The following is a 17,581-nucleotide window of genomic DNA, read 5'->3' on the forward strand; positions in this document are numbered from 1 at the left end:
TATCAACCTTTATCTATACCAATATACCAATAATATAACGATCCATTAGAAACAGTAGTGAAATTATGATAACATTTGGACAGCATTGAAAGTATCAATTAAGCAGTGACTTTAATGAAGAAAACTTCTGTCATATACTTATATATGCCACGTGTTTCATATTTTATTTACAATCAATAAACGTTTTAATGTTATTCACCATTACGAGTCAGCAAGAGTGTGATAATTACAATTTTTATAATGAATTAATTTTAATTTTTTTCTACAATTATAAATAAGTTATAGCTCAGATAAACATTTATCTATATTATGAATATATGAATAAGTTATTTTTATAAATAAGACGTAAGACTTTTTCAAACAACATTGTAGTATGCGATATACTGGAACACACTGTTTCAAGTATTCCTCTTTTCGTTGTTTTATGCATATCCCTGTAAACGGAAACATATATGTGGGACGATCTCAATGTCCTTTGTAATTACCTAAGATTTTATCTAATGTAATATACATACAAATGTTTGTTAATGTCACCGGCTTCTATAGTCCATCGTCTAATGACTTATCAGATAATACAAATGTACATGACAGTTTATCCTACCTACTAAATACACACCTTAATCTTGAGGTTTGGGATTTCCTCAGGTGTAATAACGTACGTGTTAGCTCCAGGGCTTAACGACGTTTCCTAGAACGTACCATCATAACAGTTATATAGCAGGCGGATATATCTCGTTATTCAAGGAATACCAACATCATATGAATTAATGTTTATGCAGAATTTACTCTTATGACTTAATTAGTAGTTAGCATCATTCACAAAAAGACGACATAGCTGTGTTGTGTAACTAGAATTTATTTTGCGTTTAGATTTTAAAGTCATATTTCGAGTCTTTTGCACAATTTGCAGTTAGTATCAAACAATTTTGATATTTTTTAAAAAGTGAAAGCTCTAGCACCTGATTTAAAAGACAAACCCAGGGACCAAAACGAGAGTCTTTATAGCCAAATGGTCTTTATACACTGGTCAAATGGGATTGCAAACATAGTAGTCTTATTAAGCTAGTGTATCCTTAAACAAATGACACAACATTTCCATCCTTCAAGGTCACGTCACATTGATGCTAAAGGCCAAAAGAGGCTAGTGAAATCAACACTATCTTAAATGTCTAAACGTTAGGTAAACGTAATATTAATGTGAGATTATATATATATATAACGTTTATGTAATTGTTCAAATGAGCGATTATAACAATGAGATATTGGTTCTTACAAATCAACAAATCAAATCAAAATTTAGAAAGTTCATGCATACATTTTGTCACCTTTGTAAATATTGTCTTTTGTATACAGTTGTTCACATTGTCAATGTAATTTCTATATATTTCTACTCATATTTCAGTTCAAAATATGACTGCGATGGCATTTATTGTTATTGTATGTAAGTGTGGTTGGAACAAGGTCTTCTACCATTGTTTATATCTGTGATATAGGATCAAAGAACCTAATGTAGCAGGTGTTTATGGAAGGAACTTCTATAAAATGCAAAGATCACTTATCAAATATACATGTAAGTTAGTTTAAAAATATTTGGCATTCAGCTCAATTTTGTACAGTTATAAACACCGTTGACCTTATTCGCAACTTAGTCTTATTGGATCATAAAATGTAGGAGATAGCAATAATTAATTTTGGTATCTTCTTCAGTGTAATCATTTGTGTAATAGAAAATTTGCTGTATTTTGTCAATGATTTGTGTAGTTGTTCAAAACTAAAACGAGTTATTTCCCTTTAAACTATTTTCCAATCGTGACATCTACTACATGTACATTAGACGTAATTCTTGACACATTACGTTGCATATGTTAGCATCAGAATGTTTTAATAAAACGTACACAACATAACTATTAGTGAAATCAACTAATTTATTCTCAAATATAACATTGTTTTCATACAAAAACATGGACAATGGGACCAGCCATTGAGAATATAACACAAAGCAACAAGTATATGGTGTGAGCAGATGTGATTTTGGTGATAGAGGGAAGACAATGTATAACTCTACAACGGTTAAATTCGTTATGTAAATGTGTTGTAGACCCGAGACATACCGGATTCCACCCACATTATGATCAATTGGTATGCAAGGTATCTAGTTATTGGTGTATCATGAATAGGTTCATACACAGCGTAAACTACACACAATAACTTATAATATAAACAATAAGACAATATTAAGACAGATACATGAGATCAAAATGCAAATTAAAATCACATGAATCAACGAGCCATTTATTTATCAAAATAAACAATCAATTAATGAAATTATAATTTGAGGCATATAAATTGAAAATGTTTCCTATATTAACTCTAAAAATAGTTATTGATCTTCCATTTTTAACGGCCACTACCTTTTCGAAACAAAAAATTGCCTAAGATTATGTTATAACACCAAACAAAATGCAAAATGGAAAACATAAGACGACCCGCATTATGAAAATTGACATTCAATTCATTTTAATTCAATTGTTCAGAAGGTAATATGTATTAACGATAAGCTAATAATTGTTGCGACTTTTTAAAATTATCATTTACAATTATGTTTTACATCTCCATTCAAAATAACTAAAGCCGTTTGAAAGGAAGTGGGCCATTGAGAATAATGGTATTTTTATTCTAAATTATATGTTATCATTAAATACGAGATTTAGTGATTAGAAGTCATGTGTTACTGTTACCTCATTTCACTTCATTTATTTAACACCCATGGCCATTTTATATTATAATCACATACAAAAGCCATTGGAGTATTAATGATTGACATAGGTGTTTTATCCTCACCTAACGCCTCTTCCACAGCATCAAGTAAAGACGGAGAATACATCAAAGGGTATTCGTCTGTGATATGTACAGTACCTGAGCAGGGTTCGTACTCCAATGGGTCGGAACGTGGTACCTGACACATAGGTTTGCACGCTCTCCCACACGAGTCATAAGCAGTTATATAAGCAGTTACCTCCCCCATTCCTGGATTTTTGACGCCGACATATGTTTTTTGTGTTGACATAGCAACAGTTTCATCAACTATAGCATAATCTTTGTATCGTCCTGAATAATCAATGCCATCTGATTGAACATAAACTCTAGATGTACGATTATTTGACATTAAACACTTTTCGTGTTTCGCCAGATCTAAATCTTCATTTGTTGATAATTTATCTATTAATGTTAAGTGAATTTGTTCCCTTATTTCTTTAGATGGTCGTTGATATATTATTTTCACTGGAATAAATGACCATGCGTCTATATCTCTTTCTCCATCTAACACAAACGAGTTCTCATAGTCCTTGTGGAGAATTACATCGTGATCGCTAAGAATCTTTTCTATCTCCTTTGATGCTTTTCCAAGACTTCGTTTTTGCCTTCCAGCTATCATGGCGCTTCTTCGCCCTCTGAAAAGGATATTACCGATTTGAGGAAGAAATGAAATCTGCTGAGCAGGAGCTAGCCGTTGGAGGATCCCTTGGTTCACCCTTAATTGTACTCTCGGATCAGTGAGACGTATCCCGGTTCTTGATATTAAATTTCTGACCATTGTTGGCTCCGCTGGTACAAAACCGATTGGCCTGTTTATTGGTGCAGGGAAAAGTTCTGGATTTTCTGTTGGGATACATTCACCCCTTACACAGCGGAACATCATTGGATTCCCTCCGCACAACGGACAAGTTGGAGGTGGCTCATACTGTACTAAATTACCAAAGAAATCACTGTAGCAATCAAAGTTTGTCAAGGATGGGAATCCGTCGACTCGCCTCAAACGGTCGTGGAACATACGTGTCGAGTGCGGATAGTCTCTAGATGGGTTGATTCCTAGAAGACGTTGCCTGTTCCTAAACTGTTCCCATAAGTAATCGATGTGAGCATGAAGAACGAAAAACACTGGATCACCTGTTGACCATTCTGAAATGCCCATTGCACCGTCTATCCACGAATGGGGACCATTGTGAAGACTTTCAAGACTTAACATGGGCGAGGTTGTGCCTTCTGTAATTTGATACCCATATGTCTGCGATAAAACGCGATTAATGACTTGCTGTGACAACAGTGACCCATCACTACCAATATTTCTTGTTAGGGGCCTTCCAAACGTCTGCCAGCCCCTAAAAGGACCAGTTGTCACAACGCCGTTGCCGTTTCCAAAATAGTGTCTACCCCAAACCATGGATCGCCTCGGGTCGACTAATTTGAAGTCAAGGGATGAATCCCAATAAGGAATAGGCACGCCCAATAAGGAATAGGCACGCCGAGGGCCGTCTCAATTCTAAAATAAAGAAATACATCTGCAATCATGATTAGATTAATTGAATTTACGACACAATGATGTCTTAATGGTAATGGTGTATTTTCAATAAAATGTCTATTTTTCATTTTAAGCTATTCTGGAGTTTGAATAGTCGGGCATAGGAAGGCTGAAGTCGGTAAAAATTATATTGATAAGTCAAGAAAAAAACATTTATATTGATAAGTCAAGAAAAAAACATTTCCCGTCCAAATTGCACGGTCTACGAAGTTATTAATTAATGTTGCAGGAATCCTATAACGTCATCCCGACTGGATATTTCCACAAAGCCTCGCTTTCAAAGAGTTAGGCGAATTTATTTTTAGAACTGTACAAAATTTACACGAGGCTGTTTTATAACTTCAATGGTCAAAACTGGACAACATAAACAGAACTTGACCGTCATCTTAATATACAGTTTTGTATAAGGACTTTTGAAAGACCAATGAACGCATTTAGACTGGTCATTTTGCCCAACTATTCACTTTAATTACACAGTAAAAAGAAGGATATTGGACATTTGAAAGTGACAAGATAGTAATGGATACTTACAACAAGAGGTACAGCCTGTGCCAGCCGTAGAAATTAGGACCTCCATGTGCGGAATGTGAGGTTATGCCTTGGTGAAAACTGGCAAGGGCGTCAAAACGATTTGGTGATACGTCCTACAATTGTAAAAATATTATTAACGTATAGTAGTTCAAATGCATATCTTTCTTAGGAAATCCCCACTGTTCAAACTGCTTCCAAATAGTTCGTGGGTACAAATATTTGTCGTTGACCTATATGACAGTGATTCCAATAACGTAAAAAAACCAGCAACCACATAAACAACGATCATTTCATGTCATTAAATACATCTGTAGTCAATATTAGTTATAAAGTCCCAGTTTCAATAACCATGGAAAACAATAATCTCATGGTCAAATTGAGTAGGCAAATATGTAGGATTTATTTCAATAAAACATATTCCATTATTTCTATTGATGTAATTGCTGTGATTTTTACGAGCAAGCTTTTCACATAATTGGAATACGTTGTGTTGAGTTTTAATATAATTTAACATATTATGATTTTTGTTGCAATATCATTATACCTACCGTTTGCATTTTAAGCCAGTTCAATCTTCCTGCAAACTCGTTCCATTCTTGCAAAGACATTGTCCGTAGTTCTCTCCTGCGCCTGCGCGACAAATTCAATGTGAGCTGTCTTTTATGTCGGTGATTCCAATGATCCCCAGCAATCTGTCTAAACAGAGACCCAATGTAAGACAGCGTCTCATTCGATACATCTTGGTGGTATCTGGTGTCAGCGGTGCTCCAGAGGAACTGGTTTATACAGAAACTGTTGATGTCTTGAGAGGGAAATTCAGTCACGCTTAGGTTCCACGTCCTCTCCGAATAGCACATCGATAGCTCGTCTGGCATTCTGATTGGTTGTATCAGACATGTGACTGATGTCATTAGGAAGCCAAATAAAAGAACATGCACGCCTAACAGCTCCATGTTGACCACAATGATCGTCTGTAATCAAAGTAATATTACATCAATTACCATAAAAAAGAAAGAAGAAGGCAATTTGTTTCCGTTTTTATATTACACAGATAATCTTAATTCTTCGAGGCATCATTTGTGATGATTTTGTACACGTTTATTTTGAAAACTCCATCAATTATTTGTTGTTTAATCTTGAAAAAAAATGATTTTTTAGCAATATTTATTCATCAGGTAACAATATTTGATTGTGAAAGATTTGTTTACATTTGCTACATCTTGCAAACTTTCATTTATTTCATTTTTAAATTTATTATCTATTAAAGATGCTACACCGCCGACAGAGCATAAATGATATTCATCAATTGAACAATAATTGGTGTTTAATCGTGTATATTTACGTCTAATTAACACAAAAAATAATACAAAATAATTTGTTTTGCCTTCGGTGCATAAACAATCAGTACTTCATTCCATATAGGATATAGTGCCACGGAATTCTTTCGGGATGCAATTAATTATTTTTCATATTTTCAACTTGAAGTAAAATTAGAAGCTCAAACTTTTCAATGTCGGTAATGGTGTAAATTAAGTAACTTTTGTTGTAACTGAAGAAAATACTAAATCGTCTGCTCCTACTTTTAATAGTGGTGGAGCATCTTTAACAGAAAAATAAAATTTTGCATTTTTATCATTTTATAACTATAGAAACTTCAAACCAAAATCACTTATGACACGTGTATAAGTTCAGTTTCTATCGACATATGTTCCTGCTCAAACAATTATTTGATGGGATATTTCTTTGTTCCGGTCAATTTTCAGGAAGTACAATGGCGTTCCATACTTATACTTCATTATATTCATATTTTACGATTAAACAAGGCGGCGTACACGTGTATGTATCGGTTTATATGTTTAATAAATGCTAACTGTCAGTCTAGTAATAGACACGCGCACATCACGAGATGATCGCTGACATTTTAAATTATTTAAATAACAGTTGTTATATCGTATCATAAATTTTCTTCTGTCATAAGACAAATCTTTGATGATGTAAGCATTATGATAGATTATATCTTTAATTTTTTAATTGAATAATTAAATTCAATAAAATCCAGAAGACAAATCATCGATAAGGTAAGCAGTATTATTAATAATATGTTTAATTTTGTAATTGAATAATGAAATTCAATCAATTCCGTTCTGTTTTTGAAATTTTATGTTTCTAAATATTACATCACTATTTCACAAACATTGTTATGTTTTACTTTTTGGCAATAATGTTTTTATAAAATGACAATTTAAGTTTTAAATTTTTCAACATTTTCATTTTGTTTTCGTTTACAGACGGACAGATTTTTATGGTTAATATTGCCTTATGAATGCTATTATTTATGCATTCAGCTCACAGCGGTATAACCATAATCACAATGCACCCATTAATATCGTGGTAGTGTATGGTTATATTTGTTTGTGGTTGTTTTGAAATAAAACACATATACAGTACATTGTTTTACGTTAAAAAATATTACCTTGTCGTAATAACTTTGTTTGAATGTTGTAAATGATGTCTTTTCACCCTCTCACATACGACCAACGCATACTGTTGATGACATTTGATAACCTAATACATTGTACTATTAACCTATATTAAAATGTCCTATTTACTGAAGTGTATTATAATTAATGACATTTTCATTGAGATCTAAGCTACACCGTTACTCCCAATCGTGAAGACCATTCTAATAGGTCAAGTACTGATGTAATAGGTTCTCAGCAATGGTAGTTTATGGTTATATATGAATGATTAGCAATCACATTTTGTTAATGTCAATATGTGTTCTGCTTGCGTAACGATCCTTAGTTGATGGTTCAGAGTATTTTAAAGATTTTTTCTTATCAACCAATCAACAATCAAACATGTACACTTACAATACGAAATACATATGTCTTGATGTTTCACATGTCATGTTTTTTATTAAATACACAGAAAAGCAGTGAAGGTAATTACATCGTTATATGATTTCATCGTTCTTTGAAAGCTTCCTCTTTAAATTTGCATTTAAAGTTCGTTGTTAATGTTAACGATCATCTAAATTACGTATTATTTTCATGTGGTCATCCATGGTAATATATTACACAAAATCGTATTAATTATTCATTCATTATGTAATTTTGACGTTAAAAGACAAAATCACATTAACTATTTATTCATACGTTCGTTAGTTTGTACCAAACGTCAGAACTGAACTAAGAGGTATTTTGATAAAGCGATAACTATACAGCCCTTCTTATGTCTAGATACTGTCTAACTGCAACCACAGATGGTGTCAATCAACAAACATATGGCCCTCTGGGTCATAAGGATGTACGCGTCTCTCAGAAAGTAACTGTGACTTTGGAAAACCCATCTCGATATGAATACTTATTATATGCAAAATAATCCTCCTTCCTTGCATTCTTACTTCTTTTCTCGGCAAATGGGAACTTTATAAAGTGATCGATGAAATTCAAAATATGAAAGTTCTGAATGATGCTTTTGTAATATCATTGAATGATAGATTATCGAAATCAAAGTAATAAACGATATATCTGGTATAATGCATTAACTATATATAAACACGTTTTAAATTGTCATGTTATTATTTTCCCCTTTTCGTAATAAATATTAGTAAAAACTTATAGTAGATATATCTATTATAAACGAAAACAGATTTAAGGAAAGGAATCTGATACGGTAATCTGAGACAAATTATGAGCATTAATACTAACTAAAAGGAAACATTTTATTTGAATTAAAACAGTCTTTCATTTACAGAACAACTCCAATTTTCTATTTTGTAAGTGATCTTTTTATTTTTATTTTCATCAATCTATTACCTAAGATACCTTTAGAATATCAAAACAATTATCATTAGAACAATACACAATAAATGTTTTTGAAACCACTAATTTTCTTACACATAAATGAGGGCGTGGATAAAACCGAATTTAATATCAGTAGTGAAACCTATATCAAAGTATGTTTTATTCATAGCTGTTGCTGCGAACATTTGGAACATTAGTTAAAATAAAATTTAACTATTTAAACTATTAATAACTTTAAATCACATAAAGATTATATACGTTCCTATAATTTATTTAATTGACATAGATTGACTTTATCCGGGTTGTCAATGAAAGATGTGTGGTTAACAAATTAGCATGGGAAGAAAACCGCAATCGTGAATAACTGCATTACAGCCCATGTCTAGAAGAACAAGAAATAAATTATTTATTTATGATAAAACTCGTAAAAGTTTTTATGACTTTTTCATTGACACTTAAAAAATCGCAATATCTTTTATTTCCGGCAACTAAAAATCTTAATGGCCGGTTGTCTGTTGATGTCTACAGTGTCGTATATATGTCGAAATAGTGTTAACTTATACAATATTTGTAACGAGTATTTTCATTGGCGTTAAATTTATGTTATCTTATCATAACATACAAAAATGACGTCACCGTTTGTAAAGTCGCCTTAAATTGACTGATACAATGGCGTAATGATATCATTAAAAAGTCCCTTAAGAAAATTAGGCAAATACAAAAGAAAAATTGACATTGATTTTATGTTATTGTTCCTAAATTAACTTTTAACCCGTTCTTATGTTATTCATGTTTTCGACAGGGATATATACGCGTAAAAATTTCCTAAAACATGTTTAAATAGATAATCAGTATTGTCTGGGTCGTTATTAATCATCTGTTCAATCTTGTTTGTAAAGAGCATTTTTGTTGGCTTCATTTTTATGCTATCATATTATAACGTGAAAAGACGTCGTTGTTTGTAATTTTGTCTCTCATTAGTTGAAACAAACGGCGTGATTATATCATTGACAAAAGAGTCTATCAAGAAATATGGAATATCACTGGATTAGATTAGATTATAAGGATTATCTTTAATACATTTTATGTTGAATGTGTATCCATAACACAAAAATCAATGTACTCGCATCGTAAATGCACTGAAGTGATATAACACTATAAATGGGCAAGAGTTCCACGAAACAAGAAAACAATAACACGAACATACTACAACCTCCCAAAACGCGCACCACACAAATGCAAGACCCCAAATATATGGAAGATCGTCCTAAAATGACCCTGGCTGTTAATAGGACGTTAATTTAATCGAACTAACACACAAACAAAATCGCATTTTATTTACAGTAGAACACACTCTTATCATAACAGATAAAATCTGATCAATTCAATCCTAATATATTATGATATGTCATTGTGTTACAGTAATAAAAATAGTTATTGCAAAATTATATTGTTTTGAAGTGAAAATTATTTAACGACTCAATTTTTCCTCAATTTGATACTTCCCCCAAATAATAAATAGCCATTATCTCGGTAAAGCAATTCATGCGTCTACAAAATCATAAAAAAATAACCTTAAAGCCCTCTTTTATTCTTTCAATTTTTGAAGAAGTATACTTGTCAATTACATCATAATGATCAGCATTTTTGACGAAGGCGGTGATTGAACACATATAATAATTACAATGTAATCTGTTACGTTAGACTTATCACCTACGATTTTTTGTACATAAATACGTCATACATGTACGAATAGACGCACGATCTCTGCAATCGTTTTAGGATTTCCTTTTTATAGTTTCGGATACTTAATGTTTTATTCATTAACATACGTAAGCGATTTAGCATTCTTTAAATATAACATTTAATTGATGCATCTGATCCTATTTCTCAGAGTCGTCTTTATGATTACATCAATGAAGAGAAAAAAGTATAACAAGAACGCTTGACTAATAAAACGAAATATGCATATACAAGAGTAACAAAAACAAGTGATAGAGGTCTATACTGTTTAAATATGGTATACGGCTATACATTTTGCATCGCATTAATATACTTTTTCTTGTCATGTGCTCTTTTTAGTGCCCGTGTTCGTTTTATTAATTAACAGTAACATGGAACGTTACATCACAATTTCATCTGGCATTGTCTCATAATGTTTTGATTGAATAATGTATACATAAGACGAAAATAAAACGAATGCAAATTTTACTGATACGACTTATAGAAGTCTATTTTTATGTTTATCTCTGGTCTACTAAGGAATGACTCCATGTACATATCACAATCGTATGATGAATCCATCAAGAACGATAATGTAGTATCATTTTGGTTTAGAAACTTGTCTTTTGTGTGTTTGTTTTGGAAGTGAAAAAAATGATAAGCAAATATCGGCATTCTGCTAATTTTCTTCGAAATCTTTTAACATTGAATGTTTCTCTTTGCTTTACACTAAACAAAACTTTTCTAAGACAGAAATTTTAAGAGAAAAAAAATCTTCTTTTGACCATAGAATACCATTTAAAACTTAAAAAAAAAAAGCCGTAATTTTTATACAAGTATTAATAAATCTAGAAAAGCTGTACATATGATATCCAACATTTTGAGAATAACAATATTTATAGTGCATAGATTCCCATTTTATGAAAATAGATAAAAACACAAAACCAAGCATTTCTGTAGAATTGCCGAAATGATCATATTTGCGTTTATTGTGCTGTTAAGCGAGTCCACACTGTCAAACCATGAAGCCAAGCAATGAGCTGCATTCCTGTTCCACATTTTTACACTATTATTAGCAATCTTAAATTAACTTCTTCGACATGTTTTATCTACACATTGGACATTGCGTCATGTTAGTATTGTCTATAAATCGCCATAAATATCTGTCATTTTGTGCTTTTATTTATTTCTAGCATGTCGTACATGAAGCCTGGCGTGTTTAGTAGTGGTTAAATTGTCTATAGGTATCTTATTTTTCTTTACATCATAATTTGGTTCTAAAATGTTTCATTTTACCATAAACAGTTAACAAACAGCGTGTACTGCAAGCAGAAAGAATTAAGAACCAAAATGAATATCGGACTCCTTTGAGTTGAGAATATAGACAGCATACTGATCAAATGTGGGGTTTAATAGTTAAACGTCCTATTATCAAAAGGGTCATGTAAGGACGTGTCAGGTTTGTTGGAGGAGGAAACCCGGATTTCCCGGAGAAAAAACAACCGACCAGCGGTCATCACCTGGCAATTGCCCCACAAGGGATTCGAATTCGCGACCCAGAGATGGAAGGCTTGTGACCACTTGGCCAGCGCGGCCCGTTATCAAATGAGAAAACAATAAGATAGGATGTGAATTTGAATAAAGGAGAAGGAAAATGAAGATTTATTATTGGTAAATTCTATGGAGGGACATGGAATGAAGAAATAAGGGATTGCATTTTTCATATATACTAATATGATAAGGAAGCGCTAAAGAAAAAAAACCCTTTTTCATCTCTGCATTTTGTACAATAAACGAAACACTAAAAAGTGATGATGATGATTGTAAAACATTGGAACGATTATAATTCACCCCCTTCACCCCCTCCCCAGCAAAACCCCCAGGTATTTGGTAAATCCTTATGGCCGTCTTGAAATTCCCATCCTGAAAAAACTTCATACTGTATAACACATTTCTCCTCCTATGGAGAAAGTCTGTCAAGTGTCGTGATGATCCGCTCAGTATTTTCTCCAAAAATATTCACGGCAAAAGGAAGTGGAAGAAATAAAAATCGCGAGCAAAAGAAATGTTCCCCTGATTTAATTAGAATTAAGGAATCGCCGTGCTTATACTTAATACCAGTTCCGATTAAGTTTTTTATTGAAAAATCTGCACGATATTTTTGACATTGTTTGTGCATGTTCGTGACTGTTCATTCGTAACCTTCAGTTCTATACCAGCAAGTTAGTAATATGAATCACTAATGATATTGTCGATCAGGAAATGCAAATAAATAAGCATGAAGTGGATTTTTTCTTATACTGCGATCCATTATATTTCAGCCAAGTGTTTTTCTTTTCATAGCCTTAAGTCTTAGTATTTAAGTCAGTCTATCAAATTTAGTGTTGTACTATACTTATCATATCAAACATAAAGTAACAATGACAGCCATCAATTGTTCTAGTTGTTCCACTTATATTTAAATTCAAATTGTAATAAAATATAAATAAACAATTCATTAATGCATGCTTCAAGGAGTAAAATCGTTTAAATGACTATGCAACGTTCATACAAGTGCCCATAGACCCATGTTATAAGCAAGCAACAATGCCTATCGTTATTAAGTATTTGTGACCTTAGTTCCAACCTATAATAAAGTTATCAAGGCTAAAAGTTAAAAAAAAAACCATTAGTATTTATTTGCAGATGGATTGTCAAAAATGTTCATATATTAGAATGACACAGTACTCGGAGAGTATTTAAAATCATCAGCGTCTCCGGAAGTAGAAGTATTGTTCAAGTCAATGAATCTTCATCTGAACAAAGTTGAGAATTAGTTTTAAATTCCTTTCGAATGCTATTTCTTCCTTCCTTTGACTACCTTTTTGTTTCAAACCAGAAACAATATTTTAGAAGAATAGTTTGCATTGTCAGTAAAAAATCTTTAACTGTTTCTACTACCATTGAACAAATGGCTACTTAATTGTAAAATCTGGAAGATTTATGACGCACTTTTCCATCAATGAACGCTTAAAAGTAAAAGTATTTGTAATAACATTAATGCCTAATAAAAGTGAAATATTCTTTAATCAAAGAAAAAGAATATATCATTTCCTTTTTATAAGCATTTTGTCCTATGAGTAACGTCTATTATATTCTACAGCATTTGTATTTGACTGTTCCAAATTCAATACGACTTGTTAGCATATCTTTAGAATGTAAAATATAATTACTTACGACAAGGATTCTGTTAACAGGTCTCGGCAGGTATGACGGTTCGAAGATCGTTATGATATTTATACACATGCACAGCTCTGATATAGTAATATATTCCAGTTATCACGTGTTAACAAGTCGTGAGTGACAGTGGGTGTCAAAAATGTCACATCCACGTCCCTCAACCTAACCATATATTTATCAAACATTCATTGTACCTAGGATTAGAAAACGGTAATCTGCTTTATTTTCGTATTCATAAAAAGTTTGTGGTTGTGTAGGGATGCAATATTTTAACAAGTCATATCTGCCTCTGTAATGACATATCAATGGTTATGTTACGCGGTTCATTGAGTTCAAGTTCGCCCGTCCATGACGTAAATTTCATATCGAGTCTCATCTAATGCATTTATTTTTATCCATTTATATTTTGCATGCTGTCGTGATATTAGTCGATAGGTGCAGCACCTTTGAAATTACTTTCCTGTAATTTATGGTCTATTGAACAGGAAATGTCGATGTGATGTTTTCACTCTCTTTACTTCCTCCTATTAATAAAACCACAGTGTTTCTAAGAAAAAATATATTAATTTTAATGTATTTATAAACTATAAAAATGGTCATCAGATTTATTATCATAAAACAAAAATCAGTAAAGTTAGCGTTTTACCAGGCTCTGCATTTAGGATTATTGATATATCTGTGAAGTTGGCATCTAACACAATCTAGTTGGCCTGACGGACAGAATCTGTGGATGTTTTCGAATGAAGAATTGCGATCTGGACACTTCCTTAAATGAGTAGATACTGGGGTTATTGGTTTCTATTATTATTATTATTATTTTTTTTTTTTTTTTTTTGATTTTCAAATATTTTGATAAAATAGCTATTAGACTCGTGAAAAGGACAATTCTTTTAAAACAGGTGTCGATTCCATGAACCATGAGCTCCGTAGTACACATATAATGACCACAAGTTTGATTTATGTACAAAGACACCCTAAACACCTGTATTATTACAATTTTGGGAATAAAGCATGTACTTGTATATAATAATCTCGTTGCATAGACATAAATGTTTTGTTTTACTGTACGATTTCATAACATATGCATATATCGAATGTAAATCTACAGAAATATTTAATGAAATAAGTAATTTATTTGATTTCATTGGCATATCACTTCCGCAATGAGAATTTATCGATACATAATCCTAGTATAAGTTGAATTTACATCATGTTTTTATACAATGTAGACATAAGGTAATACATCGTGGATTAACACAACCGTGAACACTATATATATGGAAAACTATCAAATCCAAAAATTCAACTTAATTTAGTTGTCTGAATTTGATCAATTTCAATAATGATTTAATAGTTTGTTATAAATTATTGACTGTCACTGTGTTTTTTCGTTTTAATTACCGAAATACCATGTACGCATTACCAAAAGTAGTGCCTGCAATATTTCCACGTTACTATCTCATCGGTCAATTTATATTAATATGTGTATCATTATGTCAATGCCAAGTTCGTAAGGCCTCTGGAACGTCATTATCTACCAAAGGTCATTATTCAGCACTATTCCGAAAGCACAATGCACTGATGACTGTAAGATTATACTTCTACGATGTATGTCAAGATAATGTCATATATCATTACACGTATGGTAGATAAATTCATCTATAAATTTTCAATCGCCAATAAAGCTTGAATAGACAGAGAAAATCTATCATATGAAAGTACGAATTATGTATATGGTTCGTCTTTAAGGGATTTATTTTAAAATTCCTTGACCAAATTTGAAACGATATGATACTGCACAGGACACATTAAAAAGAATTTGATATTCAAATATTGTTTAACTAATGAAGATACTGATGAAAGACATTAGTTTGTCGTTTAAAATGTACACTAGATTAAGTGATATTATATCCACATCAAACGTATGTGTACTCGGACAAAGAAAGGCATTACACGCCTACCTAATATGTAAGATAAGAGATAAAGTCAATGCATTTTTAAACATGGCAACAGCCCAACCGTTATTTGCGTTTCTTTTTGTTGGATTACTTGGGATTTTATCAGCATTCGCTTCTAAGGACAAGAGGATATTGGTCAGTGATCCTGGTTACATCCAGAATGAACTACATCAGATCCAGGTCAAACTTCAAGAATATGAGGCCACAAAAATTCTGGTAACAGGCTTATCTGCAAAGGTTTCATCACAGGAAAATGAAATATCACAGCTTAAATATAAGCTGTCTTCAGTTGAGACGGAAATGTCTTCGCTTCAACAGCTGCTAAATGCATCCACAAAGTCGGTTGCAGTCATGCAAGCAGAGTTGGCAGGACAGGATTCCCAGATCAATTCACTTCAATCGCAAATTTCAGCAGACAAATCTAATATCATTTCTCTACAAGCAGTTGTCAACGCAAATTCATCAGTTATTTCCACGCAACTAGCAGCTCAAGAAGCGACAATTTCAAACCTGGAGAATCAAATACACAACACTCAAGGAGGTCGGCATATTTTTATTTTGTCCTGATAACATTCCAAATTATTTTGTAGGATTTTTTAAATCAAAAGTTAAGCATGCAAATCTAACATAAAATAATTATGCTGTTCTAATTGATCAGATGAATATTTGAAAATGATGCTGTAACTATTCCAACTTTACTTGAAATAATTATTCTAATATCAAATTACTTTACGAGGCTTCCACGCAAGACAGAGTTTGCATTGTCATTCAGAATATTTAAAACGACAAATTAATATGAAATGTTAAAGACAATTACAATTGTATACGGCCTAGATATACGTATAACGCCTTTATGTTTCCAGTAAGCACGGGGGCTGTATACATCCGTTGGGGGAGAAGGGACTGTCCAGCGGATAATAGCACACATCTCGTGTATACCGGTAACTTTCATCTTTCATCTAACTTAACAATTTTTCATTATAAGCACATATAGTGAAATAAAAACATTTATTTTACGTATGGAATGTTTATTGCAATATAACAAGAATAATAGAGGACATCTACATTTGTAATAGGACAAAATATATTTGACATCAATTTTCCATGAAGGCAAATTAAGTTTGAAGTTTGTGCTAAAATGATTAATTTATCGTAGCAATACTGAGTAAAAATGTCATTTCATGCTTATCTTTGTTATTAATTATCAATTAAGACTACACTTCTTGCCCCATGTAATTACATTGTTTAAAACATTTCCACTGACACAATATTGGGGGTACGTGTTTAAAAATTATGTCGTTTTAAGGTCGAAAAACGTAATCAGTGTCAACATCACGAACATTTACAATTAATTTTTTTAGGTTATGCCGGAGGATCCAACTCGGCACATACTGGTGGCGCAGCAGAAATGGTGTGTCTACCGTCCGATCCCACATGGGGACCTCACAAGGAAATAGAGCACTACAACCCCGCCTACATGTATGGAGCGGAATACGAGGACGCGCTCCTATTCGGCATGCCTAACCAGGATGAAGACGTGCCTTGTGCGGTTTGTCGAAGTACTATGCATTCTACGTCACTCATGATACCCGCCCGCGAACAGTGTTATTCGGGCTGGACAGAAGGCTATCATGGCGTTCTGTCTTCCGGAAGTGTTGGGTCTCCAAGTCCCACGCAATACGTCTGTGTCGACGAACATCCACAGGCTCTTACCGGTGGAGGGATTACGAATAGCGAAGGGAGGCTACTCTACCAGGTTAGAACAGTGTGTGGTTCCTTACAGTGCCCACCGTATGAAGATGATAAGGTTTTGTCATGCGTCGTCTGCTTGAAGTAAAACATTGTTCAAACCACTATTGTACACTTCATGTAATTAAAGTATCAATTGCACGTTTGTCCCGTTTTCAGGAACGAATTTACAACTAGTCAATATACCATTCTAGTATAAAGCGATTAATACCCGAAAATACCACAAATGCGAA

The 17,581-nt window shown here is 32.7% G+C and overlaps 2 protein-coding genes across 2 annotated transcripts; one reads left to right on the plus strand and one right to left on the minus strand.

Moving 5' to 3' along the window:
- Positions 1-1,905: 1,905 nt before the first annotated feature.
- Positions 1,906-13,679, minus strand: LOC138315384 (tyrosinase-like protein 2). The gene is given in 5 exon segments (XM_069256369.1): positions 1,906-4,284; positions 4,287-4,321; positions 4,892-5,004; positions 5,440-5,862; positions 13,639-13,679. Coding segments are annotated over 4 exon segments (2,088 nt in total). The 5' UTR covers positions 5,845-5,862; positions 13,639-13,679; the 3' UTR covers positions 1,906-2,749.
- Positions 13,680-15,574: 1,895 nt separating this feature from the next.
- LOC138315386 (uncharacterized) lies at positions 15,575-17,493 on the plus strand. Its single transcript, XM_069256372.1, has 3 exons — positions 15,575-16,140; positions 16,463-16,540; positions 16,961-17,493. Exons 1-3 carry the CDS (start codon positions 15,645-15,647, stop codon positions 17,434-17,436), a joined length of 1,050 nt encoding a protein of 349 aa, XP_069112473.1. The 5' UTR covers positions 15,575-15,644; the 3' UTR covers positions 17,437-17,493.
- Positions 17,494-17,581: the final 88 nt, after the last annotated feature.

This window comes from Argopecten irradians, chromosome 2 (assembly GCF_041381155.1).
Source record: "Argopecten irradians isolate NY chromosome 2, Ai_NY, whole genome shotgun sequence".
Classification (NCBI taxonomy): domain Eukaryota; kingdom Metazoa; phylum Mollusca; class Bivalvia; order Pectinida; family Pectinidae; genus Argopecten; species Argopecten irradians.